General features: G+C 45.4%; 1 protein-coding gene across 1 annotated transcript in view; it reads right to left on the reverse strand.

Annotated features, from left to right (window-relative positions):
• si:ch211-132g1.7 (prostaglandin F2 receptor negative regulator) overlaps positions 1-22,476 on the reverse strand; it is a 317,262-nt gene that overhangs the window by 116,575 nt on the left and 178,211 nt on the right. Inside the window, exon 10 of the mRNA XM_034173857.1 lies at positions 8,590-8,774. Coding sequence (XP_034029748.1) covers positions 8,590-8,774 — 185 coding nt within the window. The remainder of the gene's footprint in view (positions 1-8,589; positions 8,775-22,476) is intronic.

The raw sequence follows: 22,476 nt of genomic DNA on the forward strand, positions 1-22,476 counted from the left end.
AAAATGCATAATGTGTTGCTGTGCACCTTTGCAGCTGACTGACTGGCCAAAGGGTGTCACTCTGAAGCTGTGCCAGGAAGAGAGGAAGACAGCAAAACTTAAACCAAAAGGATGGTCAGAACGAAAGAAGAAACTGGAGGGAAATGATAAAAGAGGCAGCAGTAAAGAGACAGAAGAGAGATAATCGTGCTCAAGAGCATCTGACCTCCCCAGAGAAAGATATTCTTAAATCGGTCTCATTTTCTTGCTTTTTGTCATCCTCGCCTTCAGTTCTTCTTCCTCATCTTCTTCCTTGCTGCTTTTCTTTTTGACCTGCTCATCTGCTTCTGTTCCAGCACCTCGGCTTCCTCCTCTTCCTCACCCAATTTTCTTGCCCAATTTCCTGCTTCTCCTTTACATTCCCTTTATCTCAGAATTCTTTTTTCCTACATCTGCCCTGCCAGCTTCTCTTTCCTAGTCACTCTCCTGTCACTGCATTCCACCACTTTGGCCATTTTAAAAGGAATTCACATCTGTCTGCTTGTTCGTATGCTTGTTGATTGGTTAAAAGAATTATTCAAAATTAAAGGAGGTGATTTTAATGAGACTTTGTGTAAAATTGATTCTCTTGTGGAAAACAAAGTGACATTTTGTGGACAAGAACACAAATCTTATTTTTTTCCATTATGTAACTGTATTTTGAGTTGCAGGGACGGCCAAGTGGTTATTGCACTTGGTTTGAGTGTGGAAGGTTCCCGGTTCGAATCCCACCCCTCCTGCATTTCTTAATGTAATGTGGAGTTGCATCAGGAAGGGCATTGCCATAAAACTTGTGCTAATTCAACATGCAGATCCACCTTGGAATTGTTGCGATGACCCCAAATGAAACAACAAACAAACAAACAAAAAACAAAAAAAAACAAAGAAGCAGCCGAAGGGACTTACTTATGTAATTGTATTTTGAGCATAAACATTTTTCCTTAATGACTGCCTTTCTTGTTTTTATGGCTTATCTAATAAAAATCACCTTATTTTGACATTTAATTTGAATAATATATTTAGTCTTGTCTTTATCCATGAAATTCCACATCACTCAAATGCTCCACGTTTTGATTTTCCCCTGTGTGCCATACCACATCCATTAAGTTGCTTTACTTCCATTTCAGCCTGCTGCTCACATTCCTCCACCTACTGCTCACTTCCCAGTCAGATTAAAGAACATTAAATAGACCAGTGGCTTGTGGTCAGACATTTATATACTGTCATGATGGATGTGAATGTCAAAGCAATATCAGGCTTTCAATTACTTTATTTTAACTGTTCTTTTTCAGAAGAAGAGCCTATTGTCATTGTACTTATATAGAACAAAATTTGTCCTCTGCATTTAACCCATCGTAATTAGAGACTAACCACTAGGAGCAGTGGGCAGCCACAGTCTGGCACCAGGGGACCAACTCTAGATGTAGAGACGCTGCCTTGGTCAGGGGCAGAGAAAGGAGCAGACCCTAAATAAGCATGTTTTGATTGTGGGAGGAAACCAGAGTGCCTGGAGGAAACCCACACAGACACGGGGAGAACATGCAAACTCCACACAGAAAAGGTGGGAAGCGATCCCAAAGTCTCCTGCATGGTTCAAGCGTGTTTCGTATTAATGCCTGCAGTCACAGAAGCAAGATGATTGTGCGACATGCAACTTTAAGTTAAACACATTACAACCAGCCTAATCAGAGTTGTCTAGCCCCACCTTGTTCTTGTGCAAGGTTTTAGCAAGGCACAATCTACAGTAGCAAATTCAAGCGCAGTTCATCCAAGTCCTTGTGGAGTTCACCCATACACTTAAAGATAAGCACAGCTTCATTCACTCACTGGTGCTTAAAGTTCAAAAATGTCCACTTCCATGAGAAGACAAAGACCTGGTACCTTGCTATTCATGACTGTGATTGAGAACAGCTCGTAAAGCCCCTTTCACACCGGGCCTGCTTGGAGTTGCGTCATGCGGCATCATGATGACGCCATGTGGATGCAAACTAGTGCTGAGACGATGTAGCTCAACGCCACAATACCGTGAGGGATACAAAGGATGAAGCCAATTGGACGCCAAAAATTGGACGCCAAAAATTAAACGTTTAATTTTTTCTGCGTCGTGTGCTTGATGCAGAAAAGAAGTGGTTTCAACGCAAGTCAGGGCAAAGCAATGGTACTCAACGTGACTAGAAGCCACACCCTCACAATACAACGTTACCTGATGCCAATTTATGAATCCTGCTGTGTTCCATTGTTCCCGAAGTATAAATCACACAAGATTGTTATACCGTGTACACAATGCAGTAAAAACTACACACTCAAAAAGCACAGGAAAAAACCTCCTTAAATTCTCTCACAATTATTTCTGAATAAAGTCCAAAGTCCTGCTCACAGACTGATTGCCAGAGAGAGGACATGTCCACAAAATACAGCATAACTCCAGACATCTCCACATTTTCTCATGGACAGTTCGTTCATGCGTGCGCACAGCTCACGGTCAGAGAAGATAAACTATGACAGAACTCAGCACGCAGACCTGCAGCTCAGCATAAGACATACAAACTAGAAGAGAAATCACAGTGCACGCAGACTGGCTGCAGCTGAGTCTGTCTGCAGGTTCTCCTCTGCGTCCTCACCTCCTCTCTGCCCACCTGCTGCGCGCACCTGACGCAGACATTCCTGCTTCGTCATGACGCCACATGAAGCAACTCAAAGCAGACCCGGTGTGACAGGGGTTTAACTCATCTGTGCAATCATGAAAAGGGTTTGTTTCACAGCGTTCTTTAGACTAAGAGAAAATACAAAGGGGTTTTGCCTTTGTCCAAGGAGCTCAGTGCAGACTTGAGAAAAAGGATCACAGATTTACACGTCATGAATATCTCAGGGTGCAGCACAGAAGTAAAGACGTTAACACACTTGGCTTCTAATGCCTGAGGTTCAAAGCCAACAATGTTCGTTCTCCTTGCATACCTGGAGTTGCTTCTGGAAGGGCATCTGGCAGAAATGTTGTGCCAAATCTATCGTATGAATTGCAAGAGAGTACAGTAAAACTAGCATATAATGGATTTAAGTGGACCAGCGAATTTTGTCCATCATAATAGAAATCCACTATATGTATAAAATGGACAAAATCTGCTATATGTATACAAAGGACAAAATCTGAAACCCCACCCCTGCCACATTTCTCCATGTAATGTGGAGTTGCGTCAGGAAGGGCATTCGGTGTAAAACTTGTACCATCAACATGTACATCTACCTTTGATCTGCTGTGGCGACCCTGAGTGAAAACGAGGGAGCAGCCGAAGGGACTTATGTAGGTAATGGATTAGTCAGGAGGCACTGAACGATCCACATGGAATCCCCAGCACCAATTAGGATTACATATTTCCTTGATTAAACACCTGGGATGAATAGGGGCCTGCTTCATTTAATGACCGGGTCAAAACTTCACCTGAAGACAAAAAAAAAAAAAAAAAAAAAAACACTTGCCTTAAATAAGCGCCGGGCATTATGTGCACTAAAAAGATTACATTTGGTCGAGTCGCTCTGTTGTTAACAACAACAAATGCGATTTTTGAGTATATACAGTAAGTCACACCAGAGTACAAGTTCCAGGACATCCCAAACTAGGAAAAGAATAATAACAATAATAATAATAATAATAATAATAACAATAATAATAAAAAACTAAAAAACTAAAATTGTGTCTCAGTGTATGGTACATGGGGATGCTTCCTGGATCTGGTGTGAGGACCCGAACCAAAAACAGGAGAGGTCAAAAGAAAGTAGTGAAGAATGTCTCCTGGTACAATGTCTACACATCCACAGATTACAGCCTCATCAGGCCATCCTGGTCTATGGCCCCACTGGTCATCTCTCAACCTGGCCCAACTGGCCCACCAGGGGGAGGTGCTCTTTGAGATGTGCTGCTTGCCATGACTTTGGGGTCCCTGTGTGCTGTGGGGCTGCTCCTCTGGTTTCAGAGCGGGGGCATGGATGCAGCTCCACTCAATCATTCATATTATCGCGACATGATAACAATTACATCCTACACACAGAATTGGAGCTTACCCTCATGTTCACATTCACCTAATTCTCGCTTACTCAATATGCTCTTTAACTCTGAATAATTTAATAACTACTGCTACTATGCCTATGAACATTATTATCAAGATTGCTTTATATTTTGTTTTTTTTTCCCCTTTCGTTTTTTTTTCTTTTGTTTTTCCTCATATGATCTTTGGCTGTGGCTTTGTTGTCATCATAGACATTGTTCTCTATTTTTGTTATTTGTAAATGTCACTGTGTCCTCACATCACCTCCTTAACTCATGGGAAAAAGCGTCAACTTAACTTCACTTGTTAACATACATCCATTTCAAATTAGCAACAGATTCCAAAAATGTTGGGTAGCTAAAGGCCCTGTCACACATGACGATTTAGCCAGCATATGCTGACGGATGAAAAATGCACTGAATACAATGGATACGTCGAATAGGTTATGCAGCTGTCACACAATGATGATTTAGCCAGCATATGCTGACAGCTGCATTTCCACGGAGCGGTTCAGGTCGGTATTGCATGGTATGGTAAGGGTCGGAATGGTTAAGTCTGGCATGGTTTGCGTTTTCACCGCCGGCAGAGCCCTTTTGTTTGGCAAGTGGAGCACGTAAATACTGACAAGCATGTCATCAAGCATACATAAGGTGTTGCACGGCCTCTCCCCTCCACATGGAGGTCAAACAGAGTTATTTAACATTTTTTTTATTTTATTTTATTGTGGTGGATCACGGGATTTATCACGGGATTTATTTTCATTGTGTGCAGAATGCTGAAGAGTTGACTGATGTCTATGGCAAATGCTGACATGAATGAATGAGGTGCTGTGACTCTTTCAACTTTTAATATAATAATAATTAATTGTCTTGTTATGGCACAAAGCACCAGCGTCCTCTGGTTCAGGCTGAGAAACGTACAAAAAAGAGGGACTTCCTTTAAAAGCTATGTTTCTTCAGCCACAACAAGGAACTATGGTATTTTTAGACATTTTCCAAAATCAGGATGCTTTATCTGGATAAGATTTTGTCAGGCTGTGATGATAAATCCGACTGAAACAAACAAGTAAGATTAAGACATTATACTTAGTGTGTGAATGAGTTTAATGTTTGAAACAATCTGAACTGCTCGCATGAGGACTGCAGCTTTCAGTTGCTGAGCCAACCAATGGACCGCGCAATTGAAGTATTTTGACTTATGAGTAACTTACAAGAAACGTGTGTCAACAATCGCATAACTTACTACAACTTAGCCTAGCTGAGGCTGTTAACCATTTGCAGCTGGGAGGACAGACAGCACACATTAAAGCCCCATTTACAGTCAGCAATCCGGGTCAGTACAGCATGCTAGTTTGTGTGTTCCCACATTCAGATTGAGGAACGCGTACCAAAATAACTGGCCTGTACTGTACCACTTTTTCTGCACCCTTCAGATGGGGTCCCAAAGTGGCAGACCGGTAACAAAAGGGAGGCGCTAATCCACTGCTGTGCACTGATTGGCTCAGCACCTAAAGCGAAAGCTGCAGTACTCTTTCAAATATTACAACCATTCACACACTGAGTAAATATAAAGTGTTAATGTAGCTAAACCATGGCCAGCCAATGGTGAAGCGTACTGATATTTCCAGAAGTCTTTAATTATGTTCACCTTTCAGCATTATTTGAACAAATAATGATTTAGCCAGCATATGCGATTTAGCCAGCATATGCCGACTGTACTAAAAACACTGGCATACGAGGTCTGTTAGAAAAGTATCGGACCTTTTTATTTTTTGCAATAACCTTATGGATTTGAATCACGTGTGATTGCATCAGCCAAGCTTGAACCTTTGTGCGCATGCGTGAGTTTTTTCACGCCTGTCGGTTGCGACATTCGCCTGTGAGTAGGCTTTGAGTGAGCACTGGTCCTCCCCCCTCAGCGGATTTTCATTGTAAGGAAAATGTCTGAACGGCTGGAGCAGCGCTGCATCAAATTTTTCCAGAAACTGTGAGAGACAGCCAGATGGAAACCATTCAGAAAATTCAGATGGCTTTTGGTGAAGATCTTATGGGCATCACAGAGATTAAGGAGCATTACAACCGAATTAAAGATGGCCCACAGTGGCTGAGTGCGCGCCGCGCTCCGAGCGGCGATCGACAGGCTGAAACGACCGGATCATTTCCAAACTGAATGCTGTGTTGATCCGGGACGTCGTCTGACCAGAGAAATGGCAAAAAAGGTGGACATCAGCACTTTTCCGGCACATTCCACTGTTAAAGGAGATTTTGTCATGAAAACAGAGGAGGAGGAATTTGCCACGGAGCCGCTAATGGTGCGGAACAAAAGCACCTCCATGTTGGTCTCACAGGACATGTTGTGGCATGCCCAGCTCTTCGACAATTTCTCGGATACTCACTCGACTGAAAAGCCACCCAAAGCCATCTGAATCTTCAGAATGGTGGAAGAGCTGGGCATGTCCCGTGAGATTTCCAACACGGAGGTGCTTTTTGTTCTGCGCCATTAGCGGCTTCGTCCTGACGCGCGAATTCCGCTGCATGTCTTTCATTACAAAATCTCCTGTAACAGTGTAATGTGCCGAAAAAGTGCTATGTCCACCTCTCTTGCCATTTCTCTGGTAGTCACACGATGTCCCGGATCAACACAGCCTTCACTTTGGAAATGATCTGGTCGTTTCAGCCTGTCGATGGCTGCTCAGAGCGCAGCACGCCCTTAGCCGCTGTGGGCCGTCTTTAATCCGGTTGTAATGCTCCTTAATCTCTGTGATGCCCATAAGATCTTCACCGAAAGCCATCTGAATTTTCCGAATGGTTTCCACCTGGCTGTCTCTCACAGTTTCTGAAAAAATTTTGATGCAGCAAAGCGGCAGTCGCTTTTCCTGACAATGAAAATCCGCCGAGGGGGCTGGACCACTCCTCCCACAAACCGTGCTCACAAGCGAATGACGCAACCGACAGGCGTGAAAAAACTCATGCATGCGCAAGAAGGTTCAAGCTTGGCTGATGCAATCACACGTGATTCAAATCCATATGGTTTTTGCAAAAAATAAAAAGGTCCGTTACTTTTCTAACAGACCTCGTACATCTAATAAGTTATGGGTAACTTTTGTATAAGTTAAGAGCACGCTGAAGCGCGCCGATATACATTGTAATACAGTGAGCACGTTGATAAATTTTGGGCATGCACAATATTTTCAATGCATGCCAGCGTATATCTCTTACGTCCTGCATACACAGGCCATAAGTTGTAGGTAAATTATGTGATTTCTGACACTTGATTTTGGAAGTTACTCATAAGTTGAAATACATCCATCGATGCTGTCCACTGATTGGCCGAACAACTGAAAGCTGCAGTCCTCATGTAAATAGTTCAGACTGTTTTAAATATTAAAACCATAAAACCCATTCACAAACTGAGTAAATATAAAGTCTTAATCTTACCTCTTCATTTCAGTCAGATTCATCATCACACCCTGATGAAAACTTATCCACATAAAGTGTCCTGATTTTGGAAAACGACATCTAAAACACTTTAGTTCCTTATCGTGGCTGAAGAAACGTAGCATTTTAAACACAGAGGGACTTTTTTAAAAATGCTACGTTTCTTCAGCCATGGAATTCGCATATTTCCAAATGTCCTTTTCCAAAATAAGGACACTTTATATGGATACGTTTTTGTCAGGCTGTGATGATGTATTTGACTGAAACAACGTAACAGGTAAGATTAAGTGTAAATGACTCTTATGAAGGTCTGCTTTTTATGTAAAAACACTTCTTTATGTTTTTACTGTGTTAAAGGCAGCTCATTATTTGATGCTTTTATTTTGATGTACTTATGGTGACATGTGTTTTTGTGTATCTAACAGCAATGTAATGTGTGCACTTAACGAAGCAAGGATTAATGGTGTTTTTCAAGCCAGACCTAACCGTTCCGACCTGACCAATACCATACTGTGCCGTTCTGACCCAGACCGTTCAGTGGAAACGAGGCTCAAGTGTCTTGTCCAAGGACACAGACAGGTAAACTGAGCAGGGTTTGAACCCATGTCTAAATATTGGCAGGCCAACCTCTTATATACAAGACTACCTGTTCTACTTGTTTGTTTAAGAAATATTATTTTTAAACTTTTCAATAATTTTCTAACGCATTTGTTAATAAACTGAAGATCCTCTGCCCATTTTTTTACTCAAGAATCAGCCTTTCATGGATACTGTTTTTGAACCAAATTATGAATACAGTCAACTACAGATATCACCTGTTAACATGATTTTTTTTAACCTTATTATTCACCCTAAAATGTTCCCATCCCAAATTTTTTGGAATATGTTACAGGCCTGAAATGCAATAATGGAAGTATATTAACAAATTAAATAGAGTTGACCACACAAAACATGACATGTCTGCAATGACATAAAAGTCAAAGCAAATGGAAGAATCATTGCAGGTTTTTGAAATGTACATATTAAATACCAACTCAACTTTTTCTGTTTTGGGGTTATACATTATATTATCACAAACCAATGAGTAGACCCACCATTTTCTTGAAAGTCGATCTTGACTTTGTTAGACTCTGCACTGATGGCTCTGGTCCAACTTTGTCCCAGCTGTTTTGTCCACGCTGTAATATCGCACCAGTAGAAACCACGGTCGGACAACTGCACACCTGACAGACGGAACCGAAACTCTGTTGCACCAGACTTTGTTAGAACAAGACCATCTCTGAGTAGACAAAGAGAAACAAATAGAACTGTCTCAATATAAAATATCAAATAAAAGTGTTTATGTTTTGAAGGCCTTTCACATTGGATGCGTCAAATGTGCAAGACACTGTGACTGCAAGATGAAAATAGCGCATCTGAATATGCAATGGAGTTTTTGGTGTCACCATGCTTCTGATTGCTGAACAAGTCCTAAAGCTGCCATTTTTGTGAAGATGCAAGTGTTCCAGAAAAAAAGAATAAAACAGTGAGCACTCTGTCTGTGAGTGATAAACAGATAAGCAGCATAAAAGAAGAAATGTTTGTGACAGAGATCAGTCTCCTGGGAGGAGGAACTTTCTACAGTAACCGACCATCAGTGAGCCCGAGTGAGAGCCACCCGGCACTGTGTGCAGTGAGCTAACATGGACGGCCTCGTTGGGCTGACACACTCCAACACACATCTGGACATATTACACAGATCCAGTTTGACTAAGGTGTGTGAATAATATGAAAATAAAATGTGATGTTAGTGCACCACTTAACACTCAGTTTTACAGACTAACGTTAGCCTAGCCTTTAGCAACAGGCTGCTTTAGCTTATGCTATCTGAATGGTAATCACCATCACTGGTTATATTTGTTAATTGTTTGGGCGATTTTTTTTTATTATTTTACCCAATCAATCCATACTGTAGTTGTGTAGTTTTTTTTTTTTTTTGCTCTGACGACAAGAACAGTCAAAGTTTACATAACAAGAATTTTTGAATTTAATTTTAATTTTTTTGCTGTCCATTTTCACATGTAGTCAGACAGTAATCAAAATTGCACAGCACTGTTTTATATTGTTGAATTATTAGTCTGTATCTTTATATTTTAATAATATATATATATATATATATATATATATATTCCTTTACTTGTACCACATGGACAAATTTTAAATAAAAATTCACAAAAAAAATTTCAAATAAAAATTACTCCTCCACCGTCAGCTGCTTCGGTACATCCCCACATCCTCTGCAAATTCTGGTGTGGTGACGTAACCGTCATCCATGACCAAAGTCCATATTCTGTCAACCACTTGGTCATTTTGGCTGTGGATGGCCTCAGGTAGTTCAGTTATGAAGATCCAACAGAAAATTCAATGTTGTGGGCGCTGTGAACTAGAAAAAAAATTCACACTTGTGCAAGAAGGTTCCTTACACCTCCCCACCAAATGACAACTCGCGAGCTGCATTTATTTTGTGGGATAAAATAAGGTAAAATACACTCAACAAAAATATAAACGCAACACTTTTGGTTGTGCTCCCATTTTGTATGAGATGAACTCAAAGATCTAAAACTTTTTCCACATACACAATATCACCATTTCTCTCAAATATTGTTCACAAACCAGTCTAAATCTGTGATAATGAGCACTTCTCCTTTGCTGAGATAATCCATCCCACCTCACAGGTGTGCCATACCAAGATGCTGATTAGACACCATGATTAGTGCACAGGTGTGCCTTAGACTGCCCACAATAAAAGGCAACTCTGAAAGGTGCAGTTTTATCACACAGCACAATGCCACAGATGTCGCAAGATTTGAGGGAGCATGCAGTTGGCATGCTGACAGCAGGAATGTCAACCAGAGCTGTTGCTCATGTATTGAATGTTCATTTCTCTACCATAAGCCGTCTCCAAAGGCGTTTCAGAGAATTTGGCAGTACATCCAACCAGCCTCACAACCGCAGACCACGTGTAACCACACCAGCCCAGGACCTCCACATCCAGCATGTTCACCTCCAAGATCGTCTGAGACCAGCCACTCGGACAGCTGCTGAAACAATCGGTTTGAATAACCAAAGAATGTCTGTACAAACTGTCAGAAACCGTCTCAGGGAAGCTCATCTGCATGCTCGTCGTCCTCATCGGGGTCTCGACCTGACTCCAGTTCGTCGTTGTAACCGACTTGAGTGGGCAAATGCTCACATTCGCTGGCGTTTGGCACATTGGAGAGGTGTTCTCTTCACGGATGATGCGAAGGAGATGTGTTGCACTGCATGAGGCAAATGGTGGTCACACCAGATACTGACTGGTATTCCCCCCCCCAATAAAACAAAACTGCACCTTTCAGAGTGGTGTTTTATTGTGGGCAGTCTAAGGCACACCTGTGCACTAATCATGGTGTCTAATCAGCATCTTGGTATGGCACAGCTGTGAGGTGGGATGGATTATCTCAGCAAAGGAGAAGTGCTCACTATCACAGATTTCGACTGGTTTGTGAACAATATTTGAGGGAAATGGTGATATTGTGTATGTGGAAAAAGTTTTAGATCTTTGAGTTCATCTCATACAAAATGGGAGCAAAACCAAAGTGTTGCGTTTATATTTTTGTTGAGTATATTTTTGGATGCACCTCGCATATGAATGAATCTGTCAGGCATAAAAATATACACCTTACTTTTCATGTTATTTTATTAGTCTAAAAAGAAATGTCCAAGGTACATTATTATATCAATCAAGAAATCATTGTCTCATCTGAAGCAACAATGGACAAGTTATGGTATTAATTACAGAGGAACAACAAACGTTTATAAAGTAAGAACTGCTTTTTTCCCTTCTTCAAAACAGAAGCAAAACAGAAATTAAATGAGGTAAATTAAAGGAGGTAATTGAAGGAGGTAGAACATGAATGTATATTTGAAAAGATTTTTCTTTGAAAATCTGCTGTATATAAACTAACAGGCGCTCTCTGACCATTCCTCTGACACACATCAGCTCGGCACTTTGCTGTCTTCTTTGTTTCTAATGGTCGTACGAATAAATGTCACAGTGCCATGGTGAAAGTTGGAGTTGGGTGAACTTTGGTAAGATTAAGTGTAAATGACTCTTATGAAGGTCTGCTTTTTATGTAAAAACACTTCTTTATGTTTTTACTGTGTTAAAGGCAGCTCATTATTTGATGCTTTTATTTTGATGTACTTATGGTGACATGTGTTTTTGTGTATCTAACAGCAATGTAATGTGTGCACTTAACGAAGCAAGGATTAATGGTGTTTTTCTCACATGTAAGGCTCCTGTTGTGGAAATTAAGCACCTGGCCAGAATGGGAACAATGTATTTTTTACTTAATTTCTTCTATGTCGATTGAGATGTGTTTTTGTGATTTTACTGCAAGAATGTGTTTAAACACATCACAGCGCGCTGATGCCAAGTGGCAGTGTGCCCAGCTAAGTGATGCACAGCTACGCCTTTTGCTGCATGTCTCTGTACCATGCCTCTGCGTGGGGCTCGGCATTAAAAATAATGGGTTTTAGAGCAATGCACATCTGGTGTGAAAGGCCCTTTACATTAAAAGTTGGCTCATTAAATGAGAGTCTGAATGTGTTTGTCTTTACAAGAAGAAGAAGAAGCAGAAGCAGCAGCAGCAGAAGAAGAAGTAGAAAAAATAGTAAGTCCTATATAGGCCCTGAGGGCCGTAGGTGTCAGAGTTCATCTCCGGATTCTGTAGCGTCAATTGGATGGGAGTCTACAACTCCCAATGGATGGGACGCCAGTCCAATGCAAGTTACTTCCCCAGCCAAGGCCAGTATCCATTTACAGCTTGGTGGACAGACAATGCAGATTAAGAGTCTCCTCCAATGGCACAAACAGGCAGCATGAGCAGGATTCAAACACAGGTCTAAATTTTGGCAGGCCAGTTCCTTATCCATTTGGCTACTTGCTCAACAAACTTTGTCATTTTTAGCCCCCGATGCAATTTAAAGTTTTCTTCAAGTGCTTTAAAAAAAAAGAGCAAGGAATTTTCAACACAGCATTTCTAAACAACCCACTTTTATTTTGGATGCTTACATTATTTTATTCTGCACACAGAAAAAATGATTTCACAAAAGCCAAAGACTACCGGGGTCAAAATTATCAATCCCCCCATGCTAATGGTCAATTGTGCATGCTCTTTGTTGGATAACAACCTGCAATTGTTTGCTGTAGTTTTCAACAAGTCTCAGTCATGTCTCCTGAGGAATCCCATCCCACTCTTTTTTGATGAAATACTCAAGTTCCTCCAGATTTTATGGTCTTCTGACATGGAACTTGGTCTTCAGCTCATGTCAGGTTGTTGTTCAGGCCAGTCAATAACATTCAATTTGGTCTTCTGAAGGTAGTTCTTCAACAGGAGCAACGTATATTTCGGGCCGTTGTCGATGATCCAGACCCAGTTTTGCTGTTGACTGCAAGGTTTTCTTTCAAAATCTTCACATATCCTGCCTTCATCATGATTCCTTCCACCTTGATGATATTCTCAGTTCCAGGTGCCCTGAAGCATCCATACAGCATAATACTCCCATTGTCGTGTTTGACTGTGGGGAAGGTGTTCTTTGGGTTATACGCCTTTCCCTTCTTTCTCCAAACATAAGCAACGTCACTATGGCCAAAGAGCTCTAGTTTCATCTCATCTGACCAAAGGACACACTTTCTCTAGATTATCCTTAGTGTACTTCAGTCTGGATTGAAGGTGTCTGTTCTGCAGAAATTGAGTTTTTCTTGCTCTGCAACCTCACAGTCCATTCCTGCCCAGGGATCCAGTGATTGCCTTCTTTGAGATTACAATTCCTGACTTGGCTAAGTCATTCACTGATGTCTTAGCAGTTGTTCTGGGGTCTTTAGACACGTCACTCACTAGTTTTACTTCCAGGGTCTTTGAACTCTTTCGCTTCTTACCTCTGCTAGGCTTGTTCTGTACTGTGTGGCTCTCTTTGCATTTCTTGATGATACTTGTCACTCCAGTTCTTGACCCTTGGAAATGCTGTGATAACTTTGTATATCCTGCTTTTGAAGCACCAACAACTCTTTTTTTTCAAGTCTAAAGTGATTTTTTTATGCCTTCTCAAGTTACAGCTGAAAGCCTTACCAAAGTTGTTACAGTGTGTGTACTTTGGAAGATAATCCTCAGTTTTAACTTGATTTTACAAGCTTTAAGCATTACAAAGTTAAAGCACATCACTGTACAACAGTGGTTTGTGCTATGGTTCAACAAAAAGGTCAGCTCTTAAGGGGACTAATAATTTTGACCCTGGTATTTTTAGTTTTTTGTGAAAAAATTTTGTTTCTGTGCAAAGTAAAATAATGTAAGCATCCAAAATGAAACTAGGATGTGTTGTGTGGGCCGCTGAAGAGGAGGTACTGCTGGCCCACCGCCACTAGAGGGCGCCCTGCCTGGAGTGCGGGCTCCAGGCACTGGAGGGCGCTGCCGCCTTACAGGAGCAGCCAGGATGACGGCTGCCACCCATCACTGGAGACAGCTGATCCCAATTAACAAGGCGGTATATCAACAGGACGGCATCTCCACCTCATTTGCCGAGATATCGCCTTACCAAAGAGGTAACCATCTCAGCCTGCACACACGTGTGACTTTAATTGTATTCTCGTTTGATTATCTGTAGGACAGCTGACTACTAGACAACATTCGGATAAGTACTCACCTTCCTACATTGTTGTTGACGAGAGGTGGAGGTGGACTCTCCACCCTCCGTGTTGCTGGGTGCAGCCGCATCCACACCTGACTGTTTCTGTTTCTTGCCAGCAGTACCGGATCCGACGAGCGGAGGCAGTGGCCACCTGGGAATTCGGGACTTGGCGGCTCCAGTATTCCCGGGGTTCGGTGGCAGAGGAAATCGGGTTGGTTCCGGTTCGACTTGGACAGACGTCTCCTATCGTCGAGCCTGCCCACACGACACCGTTGTAATTGGACTCCATTTCAATATTGTAATCGGTTGTATTTGTTGTGCCTGTTTCACAGCAGTAAAAGCAGTGTTATTCAACTCCTCCATTGTCCGTTCATTTGCGCCCCCTGTTGTGGGTCCGTGTTCCTACACTTTCACAACAGGATATCTCGGCCAGCGTCATGGATCCCGAGGGGCGTCAACCGGCTGTTGAACGGCCAATGGAAGAACAGGACGCGCAGGCGTCCGCAGGAGGGGTAATCGGTGAGTTGCAGCGGATCCTCTCCGCTTTCACGACTCGGTTAGATTTGATGACCGAGCAGAACGTCCTCCTGAACCGCAGGGTGGAGGCTCTCGCCGCGCAGGTGGAAGCGCGCCCTCCGGGCACCGCTGCGGCTCTCCCTCCCGTAGACCCTGTGCGTAACATTGACGTTCCACTGGTCGTTCAACGACCCCTCCCACCTTCCCTGGAAGCATACATAAGCCCCCCAGAGCCGTACGGAGGCTGTGTGGAGACATGCGCGGATTTTCTTATGCAGTGTTCGATCGTCTTCGCACAGCGTCCAGTCATGTACGCGACCGATGCTAGCAAGGTAGCTTATGTAATAAACCTGCTTCGCGGCGAGGCACGCGCTTGGGCTACAGCGCTCTGGGAGCAAAAGTCACGGCTCCTTCAGACATATGATGGGTTTGTGAGGGAGTTCAGAAACGTGTTCGATCACCCCAATAGAGGAGAAACCGCTTCAACCGTGCTACTGTCGATGAGACAGGGGCGTCGGCGCGCAGCTGCCTATGCAGTCGACTTCCGCATCGCGGCTGCGAGGTCCGGCTGGAATAGCACTGCCCTCCGCGCTGCCTTTGTAAATGGACTGTCGTTGGTTCTCAAGGAGCACCTGGTGGCTAAGGACGAACCGCGGGATTTAGACGGGCTCATCGATCTTGTCATACGGTTGGACAACCGGTTAGAAGAACGTCGGCGGGAACGAGACGAAGGGCGTGGCCGGGCATGCGCCGTCCCTCTCCCTTCCGGATCCGACCGCGCTCCGCCTTCCCCACGCTCCACGGCCCCTGCGCTCCGTGGGGCCACGGCTCCCCCTGCTGACGAAGCTAAAGACACGAGTAGGGCAACATTTAGGGCACCAGATGCACAGAGGAGGCAGGCCCACAGAGCTTGTTTTGTTTGTGGCTCGACAGAGCACCATGTAAGAGACTGCCCCGAGCGGTCAAACTCCAAACGCCCGCTCATAGAGACTGGGCTAGGGGTGGGTCGAGACATTCACGTGGGACACACCCACATTGCTACACGACTCCCAGTCACGATCCTGTATGAGAACTCAACCCTGAAGGCCCCAGCACTGGTGGACACGGGCTCTGAGGGGAATCTGTTGGATAGCAGATGGGCTAGGGAGATAGGGCTCCCTCTGGTGGCGCTTACCTCGCCTGTACAGGTTCGGGCACTAGATGGCTCCCTTCTCCCTCCGATCACGAATAAGACACCACCTGTAACTCTGGTGGTGTCAGGGAATCACCGGGAGGTGATCGAGTTTTTTGTGACTCAGGCCACCTCCCGTGTGCTTTTAGGATTTCCCTGGATGTTGAAGCACAATCCCCGGATTGATTGGCCGTCCGGGGTAGTGGTTCAGTGGAGCGAGACCTGCCATCGGGTGTGTCTAGGTTCCTCGGTTCCTCCCGGCTCCCGAGCTAAGGAGGAGGTCAGAGTCCCGCCCAATCTGGGGGCGGTGCCGGTGGAGTACCATGACCTTGTCGACGTGTTCAGCAAGGATCTGGCGCTCACTCTTCCTCCCCACCGTCCTTATGATTGTGCCATTGATTTGGTTCCGGGCAGTGATTCCGGGCAGATCCCAGCAGGCTGTACAACCTCTCACGGCCTGAGCGCGAATCAATGGAGACCTACATCCGGGACTCGTTAGCTGCCGGGTTGATCCGGAATTCCACCTCCCCGATGGGTGCAGGTTTCTTTTTTGTGGGTAAAAAAGACGGCGGTCTTCGTCCATGCATTGATTATAGGGGGCTGAACGAGATCACGGTTCGCAATCGATACCCGTTGCCCCTGTTGGATTCAGTGTTCACGCCCCTGCATGGAGTCCAAATATTCAATAAGCTCGATCTTAGAAATGCGTATCACCTGGTTCGGATCCGGAAGGGAGACGAGTGGAAGACGGCATTTAACACCCCCTTGGGGCACTTTGAGTACCTGGTCATGCCGTTCGGTCTCACAAACGCTCCCGCGACTTTCCAAGCGTTGATGTCTTGCGGGATTTCCTGCACCGGTTCGTCTTCGTATATCTGGACGATATTCTCATCTTTTCTCCGGATCCTGAGACCCATGTCCTGCATGTACGTCAGGTCCTGCAGCGGTTGTTGGAGAACCGGCTGTTTGTGAAGGGCGAGAAGTGTGAGTTCCACCGCACGTCTTTGTCCTTCTTGGGGTTCATTATCTCCTCCAACTCCGTCGCTCCTGATCCGGCCAAGGTCGCGGCGGTGAGAGACTGGCCCCAACCCACAAGCCGTAGGAAGTTGCAACAGTTCCTAGGCTTTGCCAATTTCTACAGGAGGTTCATTAAGGGCTACAGTCAGGTAGTTAGCCCCCTGACAGCCCTGACCTCTCCAAAAGTCCCCTTCACCTGGTCGGATCGTTGCGATGCCGCGTTCAAGGAGTTGAAACGGCGCTTCTCGTCTGCACCTGTTCTGGTGCAGCCCGATCCTAGTCGCCAGTTAGTGGTTGAAGTGGACGCCTCGGACTCAGGGATAGGAGCCGTGCTATCCCAGAGCGGAAAGACCGATAAGGTCCTTCACCCGTGTGCCTATTTTTCCCGCAGGTTGACCCCAGCCGAACGGAACTATGACGTCGGCAATTGAGAGCTCCTTGCGGTGAAAGAGGCTCTTGAGGAGTGGAGACATCTGTTGGAGGGAACGTCAGTGCCGTTCACGGTTTTCACTGACCACCGGAACCTGGAGTATATCAGGACCGCCAAGTGGCTGAATCCCAGGCAAGCCCGCTGGTCACTGTTCTTCGGCCGTTTTGACTTCCGGATCACCTACCGTCCCGGGACCAAAAATCAAAGATCGGATGCCTTGTCCCAGGTACATGAAGATGAGGTCAAAACGGAGTCGTCGGATCCCCCGGATCACATCATCCCGGAGTCCGCTATCGTGGCCGCCCTTACCTGGGACGTGGAGAAGACCGTCCGGGAGGCCCTGACACGAGACCCGGACCCCGGAACCGGACCGAAGAACAGACTCTACGTCCCACCAGAGGCTAGGGCTGCGGTCCTGGACTTCTGTCACGGTTCTAAGCTCTCCTGTCATCCAGGGGTGCGAAGAACCATGGCAGTCGTCCGGCAGCGCTTCTGGTGGGCGTCCCTGGAGGCCGACGTCTGGGGTTACATCCAGGCCTGTACCACCTGCGCCAGGGGCAAGGCCGACCACCGCAAGACATCGGGTTTGCTACAGCCGCTGCCCGTGCCTGATCGCCCCTGGTCTCACATCGGCCTGGATTTTGTCACGGGCCTCCCGCCGTCCCAGGGAAACACCGTAATCCTCACGATAGTGGACCGATTCTCCAAGGCGGCCCACTTCGTGGCCCTCCCGAAGCTACCAACGGCCCAGGAGACAGCGGACCTCCTAGTCCACCACGTCGTCCGTCTGCATGGGATACCATCAGACATCGTCTCCGATCGCGGTCCCCAGTTCTCCTCGCATGTTTGGAGGAACTTTGCCGGGAACTGGGGGCCACGGTCAGTCTCTCGTCCGGGTATCACCCCCAGACCAACGGACAAGCAGAACGGGCCAACCAGGAGATGGAGCAGACCCTACGCTGCGTGACAGCCGTGCACCCGACGGCCTGGAGTACCCACCTGGCCTGGATCGAGTACGCCCACAACAGTCAAGTGTCGTCAGCCACCGGCCTCTCCCCTTTCGAGGTGTGCTTGGGGTATCAACCCCCGTTGTTTCCGGTGGTTGAGGGGGAGGTCGGTGTGCCCTCGGTCCAGGCCCACCTACGGAAGTGCCGTCGGGTGTGGCGTGCCGCCCGTTCTGCTTTGTTAAGGGCCCGGACGAGGGCGAAGAACCATGCAGACCGGCGGCGGGCCCCGGCCCCCACGTATCATCCCGGGCAGGAAGTGTGGTTGTCCACCAAGGACATTCCCCTACAAGTGGACTCCCCAAAACTGCAAGAACGATACATCGGTCCGTATAAGATACTTAAGGTCATCAATCCCGCCGCAGTGAGGCTCCAGCTTCCGGCCTCACTGCGGATTCACCCAGTGTTCCATGTCTCTAGGATTAAGCCTCATCACACCTCACCCCTCTGCACTCCGGGTCCGGCGCCACCTCCTGCCCGGATCATCGACGGAGAGCCGGCTTGGACCGTGCGCCGGCTCCTCGACGTCCGACGGATGGGCCGGGGTTTTCAGTATCTGGTGGACTGGGAGGGATACGGCCCCGAAGAACGCTCCTGGGTGAAGAAGGGCTTCATCCTGGACCCGGCCCTCCTGGCCGACTTCTACCGTCGCCACCCTGACAAGCCCGGTCGTGCGCCAGGAGGCGCCCGTTGAGGGGGGGGTCCTGTTGTGTGGGCCGCTGAAGAGGAGGTACTGCTGGCCCACCGCCACTAGAGGGCGCCCTGCCTGGAGTGCGGGCTCCAGGCATCGGAGGGCGCTGCCGCCTTACAGGAGCAGCCAGGATGACAGCTGCCACCCATCACTGGAGACAGCTGATCCCAATTAACAAGGAGGTATATCAACAGGACGGCATCTCCACCTCATTTGCCGAGATATCGCCTTACCAAAGAGGTAACCATCTCAGCCTGCACACACGTGTGACTTTAATTGTATTCTCGTTTGATTATCTGTAGGACAGCTGACTACTAGACAACATTCGGATAAGTACTCACCTTCCTACATTGTTGTTGACGAGAGGTGGAGGTGGACTCTCCACCCTCCGTGTTGCTGGGTGCAGCCGCATCCACACCTGACTGTTTCTGTTTCTTGCCAGCAGTACCGGATCCGACGAGCGGAGGCAGTGGCCACCTGGGAATTCGGGACTTGGCGGCTCCAGTATTCCCGGGGTTCGGTGGCAGAGGAAATCGGGTTGGTTCCGGTTCGACTTGGACAGACGTCTCCTATCGTGGAGCCTGCCCACACGACACCGTTGTAATTGGACTCCATTTCAATATTGTAATCGGTTGTATCTGTTGTGCCTGTTTCACAGTAGTAAAAGCAGTGTTATTCGACTCCTCCATTGTCTGTTCATTTGCGCCCCCTGTTGTGGGTCCGTGTTCCTACACTTTCACAACAGGATGTTTAGAAATGCTGTGCTGAAAATTCCTTGCTCTGTTAAAAAAAACACTTGGGAAAACTTTGAAAAAAAAATAAATAAAATTTTGTAGAACGGCTAATAATTTTGTCCTCTTCTAGAGGTTTCTGAGCTCGCCTCATCCCCCCCCCCCCCCCCCAAAAAAAAACAAATCTCCTGATGTTCTTAATATTTACTGAAGTTATGTAATGTTATCTTATGTGTGAGGGTGAGCATTGTTTTTGAGGATGCACAAGCAAATTTCATTGCGCTGGTTTACTGTGCAATGACAATAAAGGTGATTGTGGTGATTCTGATTCTGATCTGTATGTGTCATCCGTGCAATAGACTGGTGAGCTTTCCACAGTGTACTGCACATCCACACAGAGGATGAGCTAATGTGGTGTCTTAAGGGAAGTATTAAAGAGTTTGGGTTTTGACACAAACACCCAGTTTGATAAGTGCCACCTACCAGTTATTAAATATGATGCAATTAGTTATGTTCTTTCTGTAAACATTGTAAGTTTGAACCATACAGTGTAAATTCCGCATGTTAAGGTCATGGTTCCAGTCACCCTAACGGTGCCAAAAATAAGTCAAAAGTCCATGAGTATGGGTGCTGTCATCTTCCTTATATCAACATCATTTGAAGAAAACACCCATGCAAAGGCAGATTTCTACCAGAACCTCGCAAATAACATAAAAACAAAAGTGTCAGTATTTGTCATCACTTATGAAAAATTAGTAGCTAGTACAAATGGAGGGCAGCAAGGTGGCTTCACAGTTAGCACTGTAGCCTCATACATAGAAGGTACTGGGTTAATTTCCAACCTGGTCCTTTCTGTGTAGATTTTGTATGCTCTCCCTATGGTCAAGTGGGTTCTCTCTGGGTGCTCTGGCTTCCTCTCCATTTCAAAGACATGCAGGTTAGGGGAAACAGTTACTCTAAATTGACCATAGGTGTGAGTGAGAGTGTGAACATGTTTGTCTGTCTATGTGCGTCAGTCCTGCAATCGACTGGTGCCCTGTTCAGGGTGTACTCCATGCACAATGGCTGCTGGGATAGGCTCCAAACCCCATGTGACCCATATATGGAATAAGTGGACTGAGTAAACGAAAGGATGGAAAGTACAAATACATTCGGTGTTTAGTGGAACAACCACCTTATTTAACATTGCAGTGACACATCAACTCCTCAACTACAACTGAATTCAAAGCTAGACTGCCTGATATCTTAGCTTCACATTTGGAAAATGCTCAGTCAGTAGACAGTCTTGTGGATAGTTTAAACTCAGTGCTCAAAACTACACTGGACATGATTTCGCCAACTTTATTAAAACCATGCCCTCCCAAAACACAGTCACCTTGGTTCAATGATTACTTGCGTGACCTCGAGAATAAGGCTAGACGTCAAGAACGAAAAAGGTGTAGTTCAAATTTAGAAGTATTCCACCTCGCATGGCATGATGCTATCTTAGACTATAAGAATATAAGACTATACTACTGGCTACAAAGCGGACCTATTTGATTTGATCAACAAAAACAAGCATAACTCAAAGTTCTTGTTTGACACCGTGGCAACACGTATTCATGGACAACCACCTATAAGTCGCACTCCTTTATCCAAGATTTCTTGGATTAGTTCGAGAATAAAAAATAGATTACATTAGATGACATTAGGTTAAACATATCCCAGCATGCCTTAACCCAGCCACTACACCCTGCTATTGAGGTGGGTGTTATTACTGAGGTATTACCTAGACTTACAGAATTTGATAGTATCTCACTAGGCGTGCTGACAAAACACAACGTCTACAAAAGCACTACCTGCTTATTTGATCCCATACCAAGAAAACTGTTTAAGGACCTGTGGCCCACTTTTGGGCCAGCTGTGCTGGAAATTATTAATTGCTCATTAGTTTCTAGATCTGTTCCTAAAAGTTTCAAATCTGCAGTAATTAAACCATTACTTAAGAAATCTAATCTTGAACCTAGTGTATTGAAAAACTATAGGCCGATATCAAATCTATCATTCTGCTCTAAAATTCTGGAAAAGGTGGTTTCACAGTAGCTCATGGACCACCTTACTGCAGATATTTTTTTGAGCCACTGCAGTCTGCATTTAGAAAATATCATTCCACAGAGACAGCTCTCATTAAAGTGGTGAATGATCTTCTGCTTGCAATGGATTCCAACACCAATCTGGTACTGTTAGATGTTAGTGCTGCCTTTGATATCGTGGATCACCATATTCTACTTGATATGCTGGACAATCATTTTGGGATTAATGGGAGTGCCCTTGCGTGGCTGACGTCATACCTGACCAGTGGTTCTCACTGTGTTTTGTACAATAACACTACCTCTAACCTTAGTGACATGACATTTGGGGTTCCATAGGGGTCTGTCTTAGGCCCCCTGCTCTTCTCCCTTTATATAGCACCCCTTGGGCACATATTGCGGTGTTTTTGAATTACCTTTCACTGCTATGCTGATGATACTCAGTTATACATGCTGATAACTGCTGGTAATCTCAGTCACATAAAATCCTTAGAGGATTGCCTTGCATCATTGAAAAGATGGATGTCTAGCAATTTGTTACTTTTAGACCCTGACAAGACTGAAATGATGGTTCTTGGTTCAGTGAGACATCGCCATCAATTTGAGCCTAGGCTCGTATGTCATACATCACACTGAAAGTGAGG

The sequence above is a fragment of the Thalassophryne amazonica genome, chromosome 1, assembly GCF_902500255.1.
Source record: "Thalassophryne amazonica chromosome 1, fThaAma1.1, whole genome shotgun sequence".
NCBI classification, from domain to species: domain Eukaryota; kingdom Metazoa; phylum Chordata; class Actinopteri; order Batrachoidiformes; family Batrachoididae; genus Thalassophryne; species Thalassophryne amazonica.